The sequence below is a fragment of the Cololabis saira genome, chromosome 8 (genome assembly GCF_033807715.1).
Source record: "Cololabis saira isolate AMF1-May2022 chromosome 8, fColSai1.1, whole genome shotgun sequence".
Lineage (NCBI taxonomy): Eukaryota > Metazoa > Chordata > Actinopteri > Beloniformes > Belonidae > Cololabis > Cololabis saira.
The window spans coordinates 19460863-19475505 of NC_084594.1; the positions used below are offsets into that span (position 1 = coordinate 19460863).

General features: G+C 42.0%; 2 protein-coding genes across 2 annotated transcripts; both read right to left on the reverse strand.

Annotated features, from left to right (window-relative positions):
• Positions 1-1723: 1723 nt before the first annotated feature.
• On the reverse strand, positions 1724-5058 carry LOC133449128 (odorant receptor 131-2-like). Its single transcript, XM_061728259.1, has 5 exons — positions 4903-5058; positions 4009-4790; positions 2847-2964; positions 2629-2795; positions 1724-1775 (listed from the first exon to the last, which is right to left on the reverse strand). Exons 1-5 carry the CDS (start codon positions 5056-5058, stop codon positions 1724-1726), a joined length of 1275 nt encoding a protein of 424 aa, XP_061584243.1.
• Positions 5059-13269: 8211 nt separating this feature from the next.
• Positions 13270-14249, reverse strand: LOC133449338 (odorant receptor 131-2-like). Its single transcript, XM_061728483.1, has 2 exons — positions 14148-14249; positions 13270-14043 (listed from the first exon to the last, which is right to left on the reverse strand). The coding sequence occupies exon 2, from the start codon at positions 14032-14034 to the stop codon at positions 13270-13272; it is 765 nt and encodes a 254-aa protein (XP_061584467.1). The 5' UTR covers positions 14035-14043; positions 14148-14249.
• Positions 14250-14643: the final 394 nt, after the last annotated feature.

A 14643-nucleotide genomic window follows, 5' to 3' on the forward strand; every position in this document is an offset into this window, starting at 1 on the left:
GTCACATATGAACTTTTTATGCCAGAGAGAGTCAAAAAATATCAGACATTTCATGTAAACTTGTTGAAGGAGTTCCAGGTTCGCCAGGAGCCAGTGCACCATCAGCTGTTTGTTCGAGCAGTTCAGGATGAGGAGGTGACAGAGAAGTTTTTTCCAGCCAGTACTGGGGAAACCAGCCCTGTAAACCTGACCCATCTGTCAGCCTCACAGCAGAAGGATGTTGTGCCTCTGCTTGACCCAGAGCTCTTTAAAGAGACGCCAGGTTTCACCTCCCTCGTCCAGCACAAGATTCGGCTCAAGAATGAGGCTCCAGCACGGCAGAAGAGCTACATGGTCCCTGAGCGGTTGGTGCCTGTGTTAGAGAAAGAAATCAAATTGATGTTGAAGCTGGGTATAATTGAGGTATCCAGCAGTGAATGGTGCAGCCCTGTTGTTTTGGTACCCAAGAAAGATGGCTCACTGAGATTTTGTATTGACTTTAGGTACCTAAATTCTGTATCTCGATTTGAATCATATCCCATGCCCAGAATCGAAGACCTGGTGGAGAGAGTTGGAAGAGCCAAGTACATCACAACTCTTGACCTGAGTAAAGGCTATTGGCAGGTGGCACTGGCACCAGAAGCCCAGGAGTTGACGGCCTTTAAGACCCCATTTGGTATGTACCAATTCAAAGTAATGCCATTTGGCCTCCAGGGGGCACCTGCCACGTTTCAGAGACTCATGAACCATGTTCTGAGAGATGTGTCAGAGTTTTCTGCTGCCTATTTAGATGACGTGGTTATCTTCAGCCAGTCCTGGGAAGAACATATGTGCCAGCTGCAACGGGTCTTGCAATGCATCAGAGTTGCAGGACTAACCATCAACCCACAGAAATGTGCTGTAGCCCAGAGAGAGGTTGAGTATCTGGGTTATGTCATCAGCTTTGGCAAAATCAAGCCTCAAGTGGGGAAGGTGGAGGCCATCCAGGCGTTCCCTGTCCCTACCACCAAAAGGAAGGTGAAGAGTTTCCTGGGTCTGGTCGGGTGGTACAGGAAGTTCATTCCTCACTTTGCAGAGCGTTCAGCAGTGCTGAACAACCTCACGAGAGCCTCAGCATCCAACAAAGTGCGTTGGACCGAGGAGTGTGACAGCGCTTTCAGCGAGCTCAAAGACTCAATCTTCACCCATTCAGTCCTGCACTGTCCTGACTTTGATAAGCCATTCACCCTGCAAACAGACGCCTCTGGAGTGGGCCTTGGTGGAGTGCTGCTCCAGGAAGTGGAGGAAGAGATGAAGCCAGTTGTGTTCCTGAGCCGCAAGCTTCTGGACAGGGAGACCAGATATTCAACCGTGGAGAAGGAGTGTCTGGCGATGAAGTGGGCCATTGATTCACTCAGGTACTACCTTCTAGGAAGACACTTCTATCTGGAGACAGATCATCGTGCCCTTCAGTGGTTGCACCGGATGAAGGATGCCAACATGTGTGTGGCTGGGTGGTACCTGGCCCTGCAACCATACAGCTTCACAGTCCGCTACAGATCTGGGAAAACCAACATGGTGGCTGACTGTCTGTCTCGGGTCCATGAAGTCTGAGGTACTGTACTCTTCCAGAAGAGGGGGGAGGAAATGTAATGAAGGCCCTCTTCATTACTTGTTGATATCTGTATTTTATAGTATTTATGGTGGTCATCAGTAAATTAAGACACAAACACAAAACATTTAATATTTTTATTGAAGTTGTTTGTTAATTTTGTGTTTTTGTAGATTTTTGTTGCTGGGAGGAATTGAAGGCCAGCCTGTAAAACAGAGACAAACATTTGGTTTGGATAGCTCAACACATGTGCTTATGTGATTGGTTTACCTGTGCCATGCTGTGTAGTTTACTCACCTCTGTTTCTCCTCTGCAGGGTGTTCAGGCTAAAAGTGTCTGCAAGGGCTGAGCACCAATTTAAAGGCTCAGGAGAAACCAAGTCAGCAATTAGTGGAGAGGTGTTAGGCTCTTTGATTGACTCTTCAGCTTTTGTTTGATTGCTAATTGATTTTTGTAGTTTATCATTAACCTTATTTAGAGTATTTGAGGTTTAGTTGTAAATATATTTCATGTATTTGTGTTTTGGGGTATATATTTAAATGTATGGTGAGGGTGAGTTCTCCCTTTTGTTGTGGTCATTCTCAGTGGCAGGGTGTATATAAGGCTGCCAGTTTCCATCAATCCCGGTTTGCTGCCAGGACCACGTGCTGCTGTGGGTCTGCAGCCATTTTTGAGAGAGTATGTTTTTGGAGATGTGTCTTTATGGTGAAATAAACACTGTCATCTCCACAGTCTTGAGCGGGTTCAGCTCCAGGTGGTTCTGACTGCACCAGTGGACCAACTGTTCCACCTCCTGTCTGTACGCAGACTCGTCACCCTCCCGGATCAGGCCGGTGACGGTGGTGTCGTCCGCGTACTTCAGGAGCTTCACAGAAGAGTCCCTTGAGGTGCAGTCGTTGGTGTAGAGGGAGAAGAGCAGTAGTGAGAGGACGCACCCCTGGTGGGCGCCAATGCTGATGGTCCGGGTGCTGGATGTGATGCTCCCCAGCCTCACCTGCTGCCTCCTGTCACTCAGGAAGCTGGTGATCCACTGACAGGTGGAGGCAGGCACTGTGAGCTGGGTGAGCTTCTGGTGGCGGATTTCAGGAGCGATGGTGTTGAACGCCGAGCTGAAGTCCACGAACAGGATCCTCGCGTAAGTCCCTGGGGTGTCGAGGTGACCCAGGATGTGATGCAGTCCGATGTTGACTGCGTCATCCAGCGACCTGTTTGCCCGGTAGGCCAACTGCAGGGGGTCGAGCAGGGAGCCTGTGATGTCCTTCAGGTGGCTCAACACCAGCCGCTCAAAGGATTTCATGACCACAGATGTCAGGGCGACAGGCCTGTAGTCATTTAGTCCTGTGATGGTGGGTTTCTTGGGGACTGGAATGATGGTGGAGCGGTTGTACCGAATTCTGGAGGACACAGCGTTTAAGTCTTTATTGATCTGCACTTGTTCGTTCTAACTCCCAACTAGGAGTTTCCCTGACGTGAAGTGACATATCAGTGATTGGTCAGAACTACTAGAGATGCACCATTTGACTGGACAGGGAATGACATTTTTAGTGGTCAGCCTCGCTCATTTTCATTTATGTTCCGGTCTGTTATGTGCATCATACCTGTGGTGGTGCAAACATTTTTACAGCAGCGCACACTTGCAACCGGAAATGAAAATGTGAAAAATGTTTTAGGTGTAGAAGTTTGTAACTGAGTGCACAAGATAAATAATTTGGAATTAGCAATATGCACACCAGTTGGTTGCAATAATTGGTGTAATCACAGTAGGAACAAACTGAAGAAGGCTGTCGTTCTTGACCTGACTTTGTCAAAATATTTTCAACAAACTTTAGTGTCACAGCATAGAACTAAATTTCTCTTCATGTAAATCTGACTGGGAAGAGGATGACTTAACTGTTTCCACCAAGATATGTCCTGAACAAGGGAAAGAATTATTTTTTTCAAGTTGAGAAAAAGTAAGATTTTTAACTATTTAACTGAGCTTTTATGTCAAAGTATTTTTGCATTAAAACGTTTTTTTTTTTTGTAATTTATCATCACCTGCAGCCATGTAGGCCCCCATAAAAAGATGATATTCAGACAAGATTTAGTGATTAAAAGTTAAATACAAGACTGCTGGCAGTCTCACCAAGAGTGGACTTTGCAGCACATTTACACCAAGATCAGACTAACCAATCCTCAGAGGAGGAAAAATAACAAAAAAACTTCAAACTTTAACATGTTAAACTCGAATGTACTTTACGGTAGAATTTGCAGCCTGATTATCGTTGGTCAATAAGGAACTTTCTACAGATACCAAGGCTACCAGCTGTCCCTGAGGTGCTGAAGGAGATTGTGTAAAGTACATTTGTACAGATTGCTGTATTTTTATTTATTTTTTTTAATGCACCAGAACACATGTACTCTCAGCTCTCTTGTACATAAATATATCTGAAAGCTACAGATTCCTACCGGCTCTCTTTCCACAGAGCAGATACTTTCTCAAATACTGCTTAAATGTTGCATCTCGTAGCCCGTACACAATGGGACTGATAAACCTGGGGAGAATCTGGATGACAATGTAGCTAAAAAAGAGTACGTTTATGTAATGTTTCGGGAACCATTGTAAAAGATTCTTTTGTAAAACAGGGCCTACATACGTCACCATACACAGAAGCAGCTGAAAGCCATGGAGCAGGATCGTGTTCCTGGCCTTTTTTAGATTTCCATCCACTGAATTCGCTTTTTTAGCGACAATAAAGATCTTGAAGTAGGTGTAGAACAGGGTTAGCCAAACTGCAGTTAGATAAAATAGATAAGAAATCTCCCTCTTTTCTTGACTTATTGGGTGTCGGAACAGGTTATCCCTCTCACAAAATATTTTGGCATAAAACAGCCTCATAGGCTCCGTTGCCAATGTAATAAAGATGTCTGGTATGATTGACCCTGCGCTCAAAGCCCAAATACAGCATATTAGAATATACGTTCTTTTGATGGTGCAGAGCTCATTGTGCTGCAGGGGAAAACAAATAGCGATGTAGCATTCAACTGCCATTACAGCCAAATTTAATGGTGTGTTGAGGGTGGTGAAGATGGCAAAGGTAATCATGAAGCAACAGAGGGAAGCATTAATTTTGTAAAAGACATAACTAAAGATAAACAGGCTGATTGTTATGGTGAGCTGGATCATATCGTTCAGTACCAGGTGGACGAACAAGATGTAACGAGGATTCACGTAAAATATCTGTAATGGAGAAAAAGACGTGTGTTAAGTCAATCCTCAAACACTTTAATTCATGTATTATTTTGTTAAAGTATTATTTCTCACTAACTGCATTTATAATCACATTCCATACCTGGTGTTTCCTGAAGGTGTGAACCAGTGTGCCATTGATGTAATTGATGAAGAGGCCGAGAGCCAGGATGATCACGTTTTTAGCCACTGCTGTGCTCGGGGAGTCTCGAACAACCAGGCTACTGGACACGTTAACGTCGTAAGATGAGGAATTCATGACGATGACGAAGGTAACCTGCAGGACTCTTACAGGAGAGAAAATATTTGTATAGTGAATGTTTTGCTGTAATTTTTCTCGTATTAACAGTAATTTTCAAATGTTTAAAAATGGCTTTAAAAAAGACAAGACATTTACAAAAAGAAAATTACATTTTATAAACATTTACAACATCAGTACTTCAAAGTAAAATGTACATTTTTTTGCTCTCATCATGAAAGTCGGTCACTCATAATCATATTTAAACGTCTAAGTGTGCAACAATCCTGAACCTTTCAGTTAACAAGTTGAATAAACGGCTTTACTCCAGATTTTTTCTCTCACAATAGCTGATCTCAAACCTGATTTCAAACAAATCACTAATCTAAGAGACAAGAAAATATAATTTCCTTTTCTAAATTCTCTGCTGAAATATGCAGCTGAATGAACAGTTGGTAAATACTACATTGAGGTAATTATTTTTGCCCTTAACTTTTTTTTCCCTAAATTAATGAGTTTTAAAAAAGCTTTAATTAATCTGAGCTTAAACAATAAATGCACCCAAAAAAATTTATAAAATGCAGTCTCACAGGCAGAACATGAATGAGAACTTCTTTTCCTTGACGACTCCTTTCAGACCAAGTTTGGCACAGATTGCCACATAAAGAAAAATATCACATTTGTACAGTTACTTTTAAATATTAGTCAATTTTTTACATTTTCTACCCAAGTTCATGACAATCTTCTGGACGAGTAGAAGTACAGTGTTTTGCTTTATAAATAAACCCCAGCAATTTTGATTTAAACCCCAAACTTTTCTTGTGGAAAGAATTCGATTAATTTGCAATTTTAAAAAGTAATAACTTTAACAATAACAATAATAAACCTTCATGGATTAAATACATTCATAAAGTGAGACACTGGGACATGGGAAAACAGAGTAAAAAGATGCTACCTCAGGACTCCTACCTCATGTAGGTCACTTCAGGCTCTACCTCTTCGGGTCGGTGAGTGAGTGTGAAGGATGGCTGTTTATATTAATACTGCAACTGCGCAGGTCTAACTAAATGTGATGTGACTATGTCATCCTGCTGTGTGTTGGGTGTCTCGAGGTAATTGAACCAAGACGTTGCAGCAGTAGACTGACTAAAGAAAAAACAAGAGGTTTTTATTGTTCCTTAACTTTTAATTCTTTTGTAGAGACTGTGAATGCATAATATTTGATGTTTTCATCCAATTTGCTTAATTTTTTATCATACACATGTATTTTAGGTCAGCAATGAGTTCCAAATTTGCAACATTAAAGTGTTTACTGCTTCTCTCAACACTTAAAGGTGTATCGTATCATTGACGTCACAAGGGATGAAAAGTTACAGCTGTTATTTTTCCCATTCTTACTGCAAACGAATGTTGATGTGCTCAATAGTATGGAGTTATCATTGACATATTTGTATAAAAACTGCAAAAATCATTCAGTGAATGGAATTTTAGGGAGAGCTTAAAGGGCAAAAAAACAAAAACAAAGTGAGACACAGATTCTTCCCAGAATTTCGGACAAAATTTCTAGGTGCAGTGAGTGGATAGTAGGAGTCGGTTCGGTGGTCAAAATCCTCCTCCCAAACCTTCCAACTAAAGAATCAGAATCATCTTTATTGGCCAAGTTTGAACATTGTCCAACAGGGAATTTGACTCTGGTTGTTTCGCTCGCTGTACCCAGATTTAAAAATGGCAAACGGTAAAGTAAATAAGCAAATGTAGTTAAAAAAACAAATGTAGGCACTTATTAACATATATACAATTAGAGAACTGAAAGGTGCAGCAGTATGAGGTAGAACAATGATGGCTCTAAATAAAATAACATATGTTTTTTTATTTTTTTTTAAGTGAAAGGTGCAGCACAATGAGGCAGACATGATTGTTGCTGGACGGTGCATTGTTACAGCGTGTGATAGTTATTATAATTACTGCTATTATTGTTATTGCACGGTGGTTGGTTTCTCTGAGACTCTATTAATTGTGAGAGTTCATCAGAGCAACAGCTTGGGGGAAGAAAATGTCTCTGTGTCTGGAGGTCTTAGCGTACAGTGCTCTGTAGCGCTCATGGACGTAATTTGGGGGGCAGGGGGGACATGTCCCCTGCACTTTTTCAAAAGGCAGTTTTGGTCCCCTGCAGTTTTTACCGTCCAAAAACAATGTTACGCTATTTTAAAGGAGAATGAGGCAGGATTGAGGCAGGATTTATGAAAAAAATTTGTATACATTTTAAGTTTTCTAGTAATAATGTCAGATGAAGCGTTCCAAAGCAAAAAGAATGAGCCCTTTAGCGTATCTCTCCATTGCCTTGAACAGGCTGTGTGCTGCAAAATGCGCTGCAATTCGGCCTCCGAATTTCCCGCGCTGGGCTGCGGATGTGACGTCACATGACGCTGCATGCGCGTTCTCCCCGTTCTCCCGTGCCGGCTTCGCTGTTGGCTGCAGTACCCCCAACGGCCGTCATGGCGAAGGGTGGCGCTAGAGAGTCTCATTTCTTAAAAGGAGCCTCATGCTCCTTTAAGCTTTGGATGAGTTGATTATGTTGAAATGTTAATAGTTAACCCTTCTGTGGTCTTTTGGTCAAATTGACCCATGTTCACTTTTCTTTTATATCAAAAATATGATTTTCTTCCATATAACCGCCTCTGTTAAGGCTGAATTATGGTTCTGCGTCAAAACGACGCCGTGTCTACGGCGTGTGGTTTTTGTACACGCAGAGGACACGCCGTCACATGCGCCGTCATTGACGTGCACCTCCCGAAAATTGTAACTACGCGTCGAGGAGACGCCGACCACACGCAGACCGAGAGGGCTGTGATTGGTTCGTTTGAAAGCGAAGCATTTCCGGTTTCCGGTTTGAATCAGTAGTGAACTTCCAGGGCTTTTTTCTTCGTTTATATGTGATTTTTTTTGTTTTTGTTTTTTGCACAATAGTTGTCCTTATTTCTTTGATTTACTGTGACCGGAAAAAGTCGGATAAACCATTCAGAAAAAGATCGCTAACTAGTGGCCGCGGGGGGTACTGCACCGCGACCAAATGGAGAGACGGAGAACTCTGAACGATTCGTGACGGCGTCACGGGTGCGCCGTGTGCTCTGCGTGTGTGTGACGCAGAACCATACCCGCACCTTTACACTCATTTCAAATAAAATTGATCACTACTTGCATTGAATTATGGATATTTTATTCAACGTCTCCCCTCCTGTGATATTCAATTTGACCCACCAACCACTGGCTGGTGCTGGGTGCTGGTCCAAACATTTGAAATGATTTAATTTCATTTTCACATATACCAGTCTGTGATAATCCATTCATTATATGCCTCTGAGTTTAACTATAGTCAAAATAATTCAGAATTTCTGCTTATTTTTATTCAAAAATGAGGTATAATTTTATGTAAATGAGTTCTATTGACATTCCAAAAATAAGTGTAAAATTGGTGGTAATGAGTTGGAGTGAAGTTGACTAACATGGTGAAACACAGAATTGGGTGATAATTTTAGCTACATGCATGATAATTAAAGCTACATGCTTTACAACCAGTCAAACCACAAAGGGAACAGTGAACTTAAAAGTAACAATAGAAAACTAGAAGAACTACTAGAAAACACAGTGAACTGAAAGAGTTTGAGTTTTCTTTAAAAGTTTATTTTTTTGCATACTTGTGTCTGTGAAATTTCTGTCTATGACAGTTTTGTATTTGCTGGTGGCGGTGGGTTTTTTCTGAAGTCCACTGTCATCTCCACAGTCTTGAGCGGGTTCAGCTCCAGGTGGTTCTGACTGCACCAGTGGACCAACTGTTCCACCTCCTGTCTGTACGCAGACTCGTCACCCTCCCGGATCAGGCCGGTGACAGTGGTGTCGTCCGCGTACTTCAGGAGCTTCACAGAAGAGTCCCCTGAGGTGCAGTCGTTGGTGTAGAGGGAGAAGAGCAGTGGTGAGAGGACGCACCCCTGGTGGGTGCCAATGCTGATGGTCCGGGTGCTGGATGTGATGCTCCCCAGCCTCACCTGCTGCCTCCTGTCACTCAGGAAGCTGGTGATCCACTGACAGGTGGAGGCAGGCACTGTGAGCTGGGTGAGCTTCTGGTGGCGGATTTCAGGAGCGATGGTGTTGAACGCCGAGCTGAAGTCCACGAACAGGATCCTCGCGTAAGTCCCTGGGGTGTCGAGGTGACTCAGGATGTGATGCAGTCCTATGTTGACTGCGTCATCCACCGACCTGTTTGCCCGGTAGGCAAACGTCAGGGGGTCGAGCAGGGAGCCTGTGATGTCCTTCAGGTGGCTCAACACCCGCCGCTCAAAGGATTTCATGACTACAGATGGCAGGGCGACAGGCCTGTAGTCATTTAGTCCTGTGATGGTGGGTTTCTTGGGGACTGGAATGATGGTGGAGCGTTTGAGGCATGAGGGCACCTCACACAGCTCCAGGGACCGGTTGAAGATCTGCGTGAAGGTGGGAGCCAGCTGCTCGGCACAGGCTCTCATGCAGGAGGGGGACACGCTGTCTGGGCCTGGAACCTTCCTGGCCTTCTGCCTCTGGAACAGCCGACACACCTCCTCCTCACAGATCTGAAGTGCAGGCAGGGTGTCAGGTGGGGGGGAGGGGGGTAGACAGAGGTGGGGGGGGGTTGGCTGTGGTGAGGTGTGAATGTGCGGCAGCTGGGGGGGAGGGGGGTGATGGTGGTGACAAAGGCCGCGTTCAGACTGCCAGCCAATATCCAATTTTTAGCCCATCCAGATTGAAACTGGATGACTCTTTTGAAGTCTGAACAGTCCCAAACCGCATGAGATCCGATTTTTGCAAACCAGATCGAAACCACCTACGTGAGGTAGTTTCATATCGCATTCATATCGCATTTGGGCAGATCTCAGTCTGAACAGCTCCAAACACTCAGATCGGTTTTGACTGTCCGTGACGTCACTCTACGCGACGCCAGACCAGACCCATGCGCCAAACCACCCGCCCATTTCAAGTTGTGGAGCTACGTTACAGGTATGGAGCAGTTGGAAGATGCCAAAAACAGCCGCAAACAGCGGCTCCATCTTGTTATTGTTTTTGTTGTCGCAATTGCATGATGTCACACAATACATGCGCTGAGTGATGCCTCCGCTCCAACGTCATTGCTACGGCAACCCGTCAGATCAGTCAATGATGTGGCCCAGTCTGAACAGAGCCAGATGCGATTTGGACACTTGCTAAAAACAGTGGGGACAGTCAGCCCTGAAAATTGGATATGAGAAGGAATCAGATATGAATCAGATTTGCCTGCAGTCTGAACAAAGAGACAAAGACTAATCCATATTTGCTCCCAACCAACCAGTAAATTATCAAAACAACAAATAAACCTGTTTAAAATGACAGAGGTCCAGCCTTCCCTTGTCTAAAACTTTGAGGGTTCACTTCTATGTTTGATGTAAACACCTGAAAATGCAGAAGATCAGACCACTGACGTCCCGTTTCTAATTTGAACCTTTAAAATCAAGTCTTTTGAATGAATGAATGAATTAATGAATTAATGAATTAATGAATTAATGAATTAATCTTTATTTCGGCTTGTACAGAACAAGATGAAAAGGAAGAAAAAAAAATCAACATTTCTATTGCCGAAAAGGTGTAGGCTGAAGCCGTAGTTTATAGTGCCTACCCTTTTTTCTTTTGATCAGCAAAAAATATGAGACATTAGCTTTTACTCAGTGAAAACAAACAATACATAAAGAAGAAAAAAATAAGTAAGACAAAATATAAAATTGACATTTCACATCCTAGAATGTTTTTGATTGTATACTTTATAATTATAGTGTTTTATATTTATTTACAATATTTTCTTTAAACAATTTCTTAAACTTGACGATAGAGCGACACATTTTTAGGTTGTTATTACAACTATTCCAAATTTCTCTAGCCTTAACTGATGTACATTTCTTTTTAATATTAGTTCTTGCTGTCGTCATCTCAAACATGAGTTTCCCCCTCAGGTCATAGCGGGTTTCTTTTATTTTATTTATTTTGGACCGGACTTTGCTCTCGTGTGTTTCTGTCTTGGTCATAGATGGTCAGATCCACCTGTGTCAATAGATTTGAATAAATGTAATACTCATAATTAGTCAGATTTTTTCTTAGTCCAGAATTATAATTCAGCCTACAGTTTTGCCAGTGTGAGTAATTACGTGTCAACTGTGTCAACTGAAGAGTTTTAAGCCTCTCGTGGCTCCGAAAGTTTAACTTATTTAAATTCCATTCAACCTTAATTTAGGTTTATTTTATTATTTGAATTACCTTTTTATATTAATGTTTATGAGCATAGACAGTTCATTTCCCCCCTAATAGAATATAAAACAGTGGTTTTCCACCAGTTATGAAGACTGTGGTTCTTTAAATTTAGTCATGCCCAGGGAATTGCCAAGTCTTAACTCCACGTTGCTGCCATTTGCATTTGCGGGTTACATCGTTGTGCTCCCGCCTTTTAGTTGTATGTTCAGATCAGTGGTTGTGAGATTGTTGCAGCTCCACTTGTGTGTAACTTATCTGGTGATATGGGGACTGTCGTGTCCTTCACGTGTGGTCGTGAACTCATTGTTGACCAGTGGCGGCTTGTCGCTAGGGCGCTGCCCCCCTTAAAATTACAGAGAAAAAAAAAAAAAAAAAAAAATATATATATATATATATATATATATATATACACCGGTGTATATATATATATTGTGAGGAACCAGAGCTGCCTCCCCACGTACAGTTCAGTTGCCAGAGATGAACTCAGCCCGTCCAAAGTTGTTTTCTAAAAAAATTATTTACAAAAAAGGTTCACCCCGATCGGGAGCTCTGTACAAATACAACCTCACATATCGCTGCTCGCTAGCGCCCCCCTGTCTTTTTCTCTTTGTATAGCTTCGGGACGGCAACTTCTGTCATGTGTTTGCATGTTGGTATGACATATCGTGGTGTTGAACGTGTGTACCATCTTCTTAAAACCCTAGTTTTCGACGACACTGTACAGCCGCAGGTCCTTGCATATGAACACAGCCCCCAACTCTGTTTTTTTCTGTGCGCAGGCGGAACCTGGAGCCAGTTTGCACAAATTTCTGAATCGATATTGAATTGCAGGGAAAATTATTGCGATGCATTGCTGAATGGATAATCAAAGTCAAAGCACATCCTGCATTCCATTTCTGCTGTAAGATATTCTGTTTTAAAGGAAAAAGCCAGGTTTAAACACGACTCCGGATAACAGTCAGGCTTACATCCAGTGTTTTGTCAGCGTTGTGGTGGAATTTTATAAATTGCACAAAGTAAAGTACAGATCCTTAACAAACTACAACATCGGTGAGCTCGAGATTACCAAAGTTTATTTCAACTGATGTGCAATCGGGAGAGTCGACGTGCAGCACACAGGCTGGACAGTCGAGTCTGAGGCAACATGTTGTTTGACTTCTTTTATATGGGAATGGGTAGGTCCCCACGGCAGTATCTCCCTTACTGAACCAATGCTCCTTATAAGGTCTCCTGACCCCAAGTAAGGGACAAATCAGAGCACTGTTACAACCCAAGCTAGACTTTTCCATCAACTAATCAGCTATACAATTAAGGCAGCTTCCAAATAACAATTCCTGTATAGATGAAGTAAGGATCTCTGAAAATCACATGTCTCAGCAGGATGTGCACCTTCCTTGGGACAGAGAATCCATGATGCCAATAAACAAAACACTGCATACATACATAGAATAATCACAACCACCGTATTGCTTAACAGCATAAACACTAAGACAGAGGATACTCTGTCACACAGAGCATCACCACAGCAGATAAAAGACCTCCGGGCATCAGGCCAGAAGAACATAAAGCGAAAAAAAAAGCAATTGACCAAAAGCAGCAGATATGTAGGAGACTGATTTTCTCCAGCCATGTTGTATCTGGGTAAAGGTTTTGTTGCCTTTGGTTGGGAGGAGAACCTAACTCATGTACTCTATTTTCTGTTTTCTCTGTCATTCTAAAGAGCAGAATATTACGCGATGTAATCACGAGAAGGGTAATTTAAGTGTTTCTTTTTCATCTTTCATCTTTTTCACCCAAGTCAGTTTAAACTAACCTAACCACAGATTGACCCCCTGCGGGTACAGGCAACGGTACCAGTGGGACTTCAACCATGACCCAGATCCTTCCATAGCAAATATATATTCATACATTTGCTGCATAGCCCAGTTATGGACTGTTTCTTGTTCTCAGATACTTTCTCAAATAGTGTTTAAATGTTGCATCTCGTAGCCCGTACACAACAGGACTGATTAATCTGGGGAGAATCTGGATGATGATGTAGGTTACAAAATATACCTGTATATAATATCGAGGGAACCATTGGAATGAAACCTTCTGGACCAAGGGATAAAGATATGTCAGCATACTCAACAGAAGCTGAAAACCATGAAGCAGGATCGTGTTTCTGGCCTTCTTTAAACTTCCATCTACTGAATTAGCTGCTTTGGCTGCCATAAAGATCCTAAAGTAGGTGTAGAGCAGGGTTAGCCAAACTACAGTGAGGCAAATTTGGTAAAAAACTTCCCTCTTTTCTAAAATTACAGGATCTCGGAAGAGGTTATTCATGTCACAAAATATTGTTGAATAGAATAGCCACAGAGGGTCTGCTGCTAAAGTAATAAAGATGTCTGGCACAATTGACCCTGCGTTCAAAGCCCAAATACAGACGATCAGGACGTAGGTTCTTTTGATGGTACAGAGTTTCGAGTGTCGCAGTGGAAAACAAATAGCGATGTAGCATTCAACTGCCATTACAGCCAAATTTAATGGTGTGTTTATGGTAGTAAGTGTGGCAAAGGTAATCAAAAAGCAGCAGAAAGAAGCATTAATTTTGTAAAAGACATAACTAAAGACAAACAGGCTGATTGTCATGCTGAGCTGGATCATATCGTTCAGTACCAGGTGGACGAACAAGATGTAACGAGGATTCATGTAAAATATCTGAAACGGAGAAGAAGAAACAAAAACTTTAATCCATTTATTATTATTGATGATAGTAAGAAAAAAAATAGCAATAATTATATTCATAATTACAACATCCATACCTGGTGTTTCCTGAAGGTGTGAACCAGTGTACCATTGATGTAATTAATGATGAGGCCGAGAGCCAGGATGATCACATTTTTGGCCACAGCTGTGCTCTGAGAGTCTCGAATAATCAGGCTGCTTGATGTGTTGAAAATGTCAAATGATGAATTCATGAAAGTGATGTCAGTATTCTGCAAGGCAATTCATCAAGAGAAAAAAAATGTTTTCATAGCAAAGTGAAAAGTGAACAAAATACCACCTTTATGTTTCAAAATATTCTGCAGTCAATTTGATTCAATTACTTCAATTTCATTGATAGAAAAATATTATTTGGTTCTATCTTTTTGCATAGATTTGTTTAACTTTTTGTGACATAATTTATGTCTTATGATTGTATAAGAGCCTTTTGTGAGTATCTTGTCCTTGTTATCCACATGTACAGTATGATCAGGGCTCATGTCATACATATATTGTACTCACGATTGCTGCTCGAGCAACTTAAAACTTAACGCA

Bases quoted from the DNA above. Each gene is read 5' to 3' on its own strand.
- LOC133449338 (XM_061728483.1), bottom strand. From the start codon at position 14,034: ATGAATCCTCGTTACATCTTGTTCGTCCACCTGGTACTGAACGATATG.
- LOC133449128 (XM_061728259.1), bottom strand. From the start codon at position 5,058: ATGAATTCCTCATCTTACGACGTTAACGTGTCCAGTAGCCTGGTTGTT. The intron at 4,791-4,902 runs GTATGGAATGTG...TCTCCATTACAG, and splicing joins ACACCTTCAGGAAACACCAG to ATATTTTACGTGAATCCTCG. The intron at 1,776-2,628 runs GCTCACAGTGCC...TCTGTTTTACAG, and splicing joins CGCCACCAGAAGCTCACCCA to GCTGGCCTTCAATTCCTCCC.